At 64.7% G+C, this 6,771-nt stretch overlaps 1 protein-coding gene across 1 annotated transcript in view; it reads right to left on the reverse strand.

The window, feature by feature from the left end:
- The window catches only part of CPXM2 (carboxypeptidase X, M14 family member 2), an 89,579-nt gene extending 85,231 nt beyond the window's left edge, over positions 1 to 4,348 (reverse strand). Inside the window, exon 1 of the mRNA XM_036265158.1 lies at positions 4,042 to 4,348. Within this exon, the coding sequence (XP_036121051.1) occupies positions 4,042 to 4,348 (307 nt within the window). The remainder of the gene's footprint in view (positions 1 to 4,041) is intronic.
- Between the last annotated feature and the right edge of the window lie 2,423 nt (positions 4,349 to 6,771).

The raw sequence follows: 6,771 nt of genomic DNA on the forward strand, positions 1-6,771 counted from the left end.
AGGAGACGTTCCCACGCGAAGGCCCAACCAAGCAGGACGTCCTAGAGCCGGGCAAGGCCTGGGAGCGACGCTGCTCCCGGCAACGGGCACGGCACACAGAGGGGCTTTGTGTACGGCCCGGCGTGCTCAAGTAACGACGCCGCGGTTCGTGCCAGGGGCTGGGGCACAGCAGCACAGAATGCAGACGCACAGACTCTGGGCACACGCACAAACGTGGCTTGAGGCCCACTCTGCAAACCCCGGGACTGAGGCTGGGGTGCAGGGTGCGCACCGTCAACAGCGGCGGCTCATCCCTGTCCTGGGAGAACGCGGTAACAGGCGGAGACCCAGGTGAAGCCTACCCGACTCCTCCGTCTACACCTAAGCCCAGGCACGCGGGGGAGGGAGGAAAATGAACTTCCAATCACCTGTTCAGGGTCTCGTTTATTAGCTGTTTGCTCCTCATTGCCACTTGGGAAAGAAAAGTCTAAGTGAGTTAGGTGACTATGTTTCCCTCTCTATTTTATTTTATATAAAAATAGTATGGCCACAAACCAAGGTCACCAACTTGCAGTAAGTACACCCCAAACCCAGAGTCGTACCCCAAATGTGAACCCTGGCCTACTCTTCACCCTGGGCTGGTGAGAACCAGGACCTGAGCATCGCTCTCTTGATTCCAAAGTATTCCAGCCCAGGCATCGAGCGGCTGCTGGGTCCTGCTGGGAACCGCTGTCTGCACTGGGAAGAGGCAAGTCGGGTTCCGTGAAGGCAACATTGTAGCCATCGGTGTGCCTCGGAGGGACACAGCCCATCAGGAGAGTGTGGGCAGGACCCGGGTCCGCCTGCTGGCGTCTTGCAGAGAACGAGATTCGCTGCACCCGCAATGACCTCTTGGTTTCCTCCAAGTCCTCCAAGTCTGGGACGAGCTGACGGTCGCAAAGAGGACGTCAGAGGTTGCACGACACCGAGTCCCACTCGGCCTCAGAAAAGGACTGCACAGCTCTGAATCCCGGGAGTGGTGGTTCCACACATCTGCACGCGTCATAAAGCCTCAGAGAAACACACACGCACACGCACACACACACGCGGCCGGAAATGCGACGCTGCCCAGGGTGAGAAGTCCCTCGACACGGTGCTCAGCGACGCCATCAGTGGGGGAAGCTGGGTGACGGGTACACAGGACCCCACTGCACTGTTTTTGCAGTTTCCTGTGAATCTATAATTATTTCAATATAAAAACATAAAAAGTTTTTAAAGATTCAAGTCTGCTCAGTGTGTCAGAGCCCTCCTTCCCTGGTAGTCGCCCCTCGAGGGACAACCAGGCTCCCGGTGAACCCGTGGATGCCGCTGCCCACACCAACCCCAGGACGGCAGCCTGTGGCCTCCAAGGCACAGGCCCGTGGCCGCGTGACAGGGCAGCCAAGGGGCAAAGCCAACACTGCCACAGTCCAATCCCGATGGCCGGGTCCCCAAGGCACCCCTGCCTGTCGGAGCACCTGCCTCTGTCTGCCCCTGAGCCCAACCAATGTGCAGGCAAGGGCCACCTGGGAAACACCGTCTGCAGAGAGAACGCAGACTAAGTTAGTGCTGTACGCTCCCACATCCCCCCTCATTTCCGCAGCTAACCTCCCCGGCCCCTCCGTGCCTAGACGGAGCTGGGTGTGGAGTGTGCACCACCCACCCCGCGCAGCCCCGCCTGAAGCTCACATCAATCGCCCCGACCGGGCCCAGTGTGGCTTCTCCTCCGCAATCCGCCCCTTCCTGAGACGTTACGGGCCTGCCCGGGAAACGCTGATGCAGAGCCAGGCTTCTGCCCCATCACCAGCAGGGCGCACATCAAGCCACCGCGCGAAGTGGGGAAACAGATTTTCTGAGCATAGTTTAATGGCACAACACTGTCACTGACTCCCCGAGTCAAGGTCACCTTAACCCAGTCTCCCCACTTCGGGTCCAGGGTGAGGAACTGCACTGGTAGGAGCTGAAAGTCTGTGATCCGCGGCACCCTCTGCTTTCATGGTTGGGGTGCTCTACAATGCCGTCTGGAGGCAGCAGCCCTCCCCCCAGAGGCCTCCAGCTGAGCGTCTGAGCAGAGTCTGAGGTTTGCAAGGACCTGTTTCCAGTTTGGGGATCAGCCCTCCAGCCTTTACTGTCTCAGAGGTCCTCAGCTTCGCCCCGGAGGGCGGGGAGGGGCTGCCTTGCTCTCCTGCCCCAGGACCTCACCCAGCACCCGTGCTGAGCAGGGCTGGCGAAGACTGTGGAACAGATGGATGGTTCCCAGAAGGACCAGACAACCAGGCACCGACACACGGGGGAGGCTGTTGAAAAGCTTCTAGAACAATCAACGAAGTGAAGTGAGGTAGCAGGGCCACACTTCCCACCGGCAGACGAGGAGGCCGAGGGGCCCAGGCGCTGGGGCCAGGCCCGGACATGGTGCAGGTGCCACCCTCAGCTCAGCCTGGGGTTCCTTCCACAGGCCCCCTACGCCACACCCCGCCCCAGTAAATACCAGCACCTAACATACGTGTCTTCCACGAAAATAAAATGAACGTATGCAAATTTGATTCCGACTACCCAACCAAAAGGGGAAGGACTTCCAAATCCCCAAGCCGGCGGGTGGCACTGGGCAGGGCCTCGGGTCCCTCGTCTGTAAATAACAAGCCGATCCCTGGGAGCCCCTGGAAGGCTCGCCGTGGGTGTTCTGCACACGTGAGTGTCTCTTCCCACTCCTGTCCCGCTGTGGCTCTTCCGAACCTTAATTCTCAGAGTGCTGCAGAAAATGCTGGAAATGCCGGCCGGTTCTGCTCGGGTCGCACAACTCACGGGACTGCCCGCCGACTCCCAGAGGGGCCTGCAGCCGAAATACGCAGGAGGCCCCGCCCTGAGCACATCGAAGGGGCTGCTGACAGGGTCCGAAATCAGGAGTGTCTCCATCCCCACCCCCTCCCTGGCCTGGGCACCGGCTTCCAGGGGCAATTTAACCAACCGATGGCGATTCCTTCCACGCAGGGGCCGAGCCGGGCGCCGCGCACGCATCGCCTTTCAGACAAGGCCACGGCCAGGCCAGAGAACTTGGCCACGTGCCGGCTCCCCCCTCCATCCTGAAATGCGAGGACGAAGCCCTTTGCAATTTGAGGAAAGAACACTTGAAACGATTAAGCGAGAGCCCCCTTCACAAAGAGTGTAAGAAACAGAATGGAAGTCACTTCTCCAAGACAGGGCTGGCAGAAACCGGGCGTGGATTTCAGAAGGGCGGGGAGACAGATGGAAGACAGGGCACCCGGGCTGCGGGACCACTGGCCTTCCTGGGGTGCTCAGCTTGCCCTCTCCACGGGGTCACCAGGTCCGGCTGCGCCCCGCAGAGGCTCCGCCATCCAGCCCCCCCGGGGCTCCGCCATCCGGCCCCCCAGGGGCTCCGCCATCCGGCCCCCCAGAGGCTCTGCCATCCGGTCCCCCAGGGGCTCCGCCATCCGGCCCCCCCAGAGGCTCCGCCATCCAGCCCCCCAGAGGCTCCGCCATCCAGCCCCCCAGAGGCTCCGCCATCTGGGCAGAGGGTTCAAGGGAGACAGGCAGGAGAGGGGGAGGCAGCTGAGAGAGGGCACTGGCTGGGTTAAGGTCCACTGCTGAGCTGTCCCCAGAAGGCCACTGTGCCAAAATACACCAGCCATTCACATCCCGAACCAGAAACTTGCTCTCAAGAAAACTCCCTGTGGGAAGATCGAAAACCAGGCAGAGAAGGAAGTGTCCCACAGAAGGATCCTTTGCTCAGAAAACTTCAAACTTGGCACAAGAGGTCCCCAGCTCCCCAGGCAGCTCCCCAGGCACAGGTCTGCCTCTACCTGAGGGGTGCCGGCCGGGTTTAAGTTCTGGGGAGCTGCGAGGGCCGGTGGGTGCGCAGCGCAGTCTCTAGAAACCGGGAGGGGCAGGGGCGGGGGAGGGGGCAGCGATGAGGAGGCTCACAGGGCTCTCCCCCCACACACAAGGACAGGGAAGCCACTCCCGGTCGAACTCAGAGGGCCACCGCGGGGAGAGGCTGGGGACCGCCCAGCGCAGAAAGTTACTTACCTGGAGGAGGTGCCTCTGAAGCCAGCTTCTCCCTCTTGGGCGCTTTCCTGGGCTTGGTCGCCTTCTTGGGCGGCCTGGGCTCTGGCGTGCGCGGTCCCCGCACCTCCTCCCCCGCTCCCGCGGGCAGCGGCGGCGAGAAGGGCTGGGGCTCGGGCTCCGGGCGCGCGTAGTAGGGCTCCTGGCTCCAGATCTCCTGCACGTAGTAGTCGGGGTCCTGGAGGTCTGCGCCCTGGGCCCCAACCCCAGCTAGTGCCACCTCCAGGAGCGCGACGGCGAGCGCCACCGCGGCGGCCCCCGGGCGAGCCATGCCCACTCCGCCCCGCGCCCTGGGCAGGGTCACGGTGGCCGGCGGGCGGGCGCGGACGGCAGCGCGGGCAGGGGCACAGGAGGCTGCCGGCCGGCGGCGCGTGTGACCGGCCCGCCGGGCTGGGCTGGGCTGGGCTGGGCTGGGCTGGGCAGGGCCAGGGGCGGGCAGGGGCCGGCAGGCGCGGGGCGGGCGCAGGGGGACCGGCCCCGCCCTTCCTTCTTCCCTTCCTTTCCTGCCAACCCGAGGCTGCGGGCCCTGGGAGGCAGGTGTGGAGACCTCTCCATCCGAGTAACTGCCTCCGGACCTCCCCTTCCCTGCCAGGGAGCTGCCCTGCTGGGCGCTGCCTCCCCAGAGATTCACAGCAGTTCCCACCTGGAAGGAGGCTGGAGGCCGCTGGTCCGTCCTCCACTCCGTGTCACGGGCTGGAGACACGGACCCTCCAGGAGTCATGCGCGACCTGCTGGGCACACACACCTCTGCCCAACTTGACCCTGGTCCTATTCCAGGAACTGTGAATAGAATTCCTGAGCCCGAGGGGCCAGGGTTCAGAGGAGCAAAGCATCCACGGTGCCAGGGCCTAGACTCTGGGGGATCCCTGCTCCCACCGGGGACCCAGACTTTGCGTGCAAAGGGAGGAAGCAGCCTTGTCCTGGGCCTGGGCGGTCACGGGTGACTCAGGTTCATCCTCAGAGCAGCTCCTGCCAGCCACCCCACCCCCACCCTGTGGTGGGCAGGGCGGGCCCTGAGCCTTCGGAGAAGGCCCTCTGCCCTTGGACGACTGTGTGCTGGCCCCTCAGGCTGGGGGTTGGGGATCCTGGCCTACACTGTGTTTCTTTTCTAATTGCTTTTCCTCATTGGTTTTCTGTTGCCGCTGTAACCAATGACCACAGCGTCATGGTGACCACAACAGGTGCTTAGTGTTACCTAAGGGCAGATGGCTGAGCAGGTGTCATCAGCCCAAATCAGGCCTCAGCCAGCTGTGCTGAGTGGAGCCCCTGGGGAAGAGCCTCCCGGCTCCCGCTGGGTGCTGGCTGAGCCCATCCCCCGGGTCGCACTGAGGGCCGCTGGGTGCTGGCTGAGCTCATCCCCCCGGGTCGCACTGAGGGCCGCTGGGTGCTGGCTGAGCTCATCCCCCGGGGTCGCACTGAGGGCTGATGGGTGCTGGCTGAGCCCATCCCCCTGGTCGCACTGAGGGCCGATGGGTGCTGGCTGAGCTCATCCCCCCGGGTCGCACTGAGGGCCGCTGGGTGCTGGCTGAGCTCATCCCCCGGGGCCGCACTGAGGGCCGATGGGTGCTGGCTGAGCCCATCCCCCGGGTCGCACTGAGGGCCGATGGGTGCTGGCTGAGCTCATCCCCCCGGGGTCGCACTGAGGGCCGATGGGTGCTGGCTGAGCCCATCCCCCCCGGGGTCGCACTGAGGGCCGATGGGTGCTGGCTGAGCTCATCCCCCCGGGTCGCACTGAGGGCCGATGGGTGCTGGCTGAGCTCATCCCCCCGGGTTGCACTGAGGGCCGATGGGTGCTGGCTGAGCTCATCCCCCCGGGGTCGAACTGAGGGCTGATGGGTGCTGGCTGAGCTCATCCCCCCGGGGTCGAACTGAGGGTGGATGGGTGCTGGCTGAGCTCATCCCCCCGGGGTCGCACTGAGGGCCGATGGGTGCTGGCTGAGCTCATCCCCCTGGTCGCACTGAGGGCCGATGGGTGCTGGCTGAGCTCATCCCGCCGGGGTCGCACTGAGGGTGGATGGGTGCTGGCTGAGCTCATCCCCCCGGGTTGCACTGAGGGCCGATGGGTGCTGGCTGAGCTCATCCCCCCGGGGTTGCACTGAGGGCTGATGGGTGCTGGCTGAGCTCATCCCCCGGGGTCGCACTGAGGGCCGATGGGTGCTGGCTGAGCTCATCCCCCGGGGTTGCACTGAGGGCTGATGGGTGCTGGCTGAGCCCATCCCCCGGGGTCGCACTGAGGGCCGATGGGTGCTGGCTGAGCTCATCCCCCGGGGTTGCACTGAGGGCTGATGGGTGCTGGCTGAGCTCATCCCCCCGGGTCGCACTGAGGGCCGATGGGTGCTGGCTGAGCTCATCCCCCCGGGGTCGCACTGAGGGCCGCTGGGTGCTGGCTGAGCCCATCCCCCCGGGGTCGCACTGAGGGCCGCTGGGTGCTGGCTGAGCTCATCCCCCGGGGTCGCACTGAGGGCCGCTGGGTGCTGGCTGAGCTCATCCCCCCGGGGTCGCACTGAGGGCCGCTGGGTGCTGGCTGAGCCCATCCCCCCGGGGTCGCACTGAGGGCCGCTGGGTGCTGGCTGAGCTCATCCCCCGGGGTCGCACTGAGGGCCGTGCTCTGGCTGTCGGCCCGGCCGGGGTTTGTCTTCTGGTTCCTTCTAGCGCTTTCCTTGCCGAGATCCTGGTGGCCTCTCTCTGGCCTGT

This window comes from Molossus molossus, unplaced genomic scaffold (assembly GCF_014108415.1).
Source record: "Molossus molossus isolate mMolMol1 unplaced genomic scaffold, mMolMol1.p scaffold_m16_p_17, whole genome shotgun sequence".
Lineage (NCBI taxonomy): Eukaryota > Metazoa > Chordata > Mammalia > Chiroptera > Molossidae > Molossus > Molossus molossus.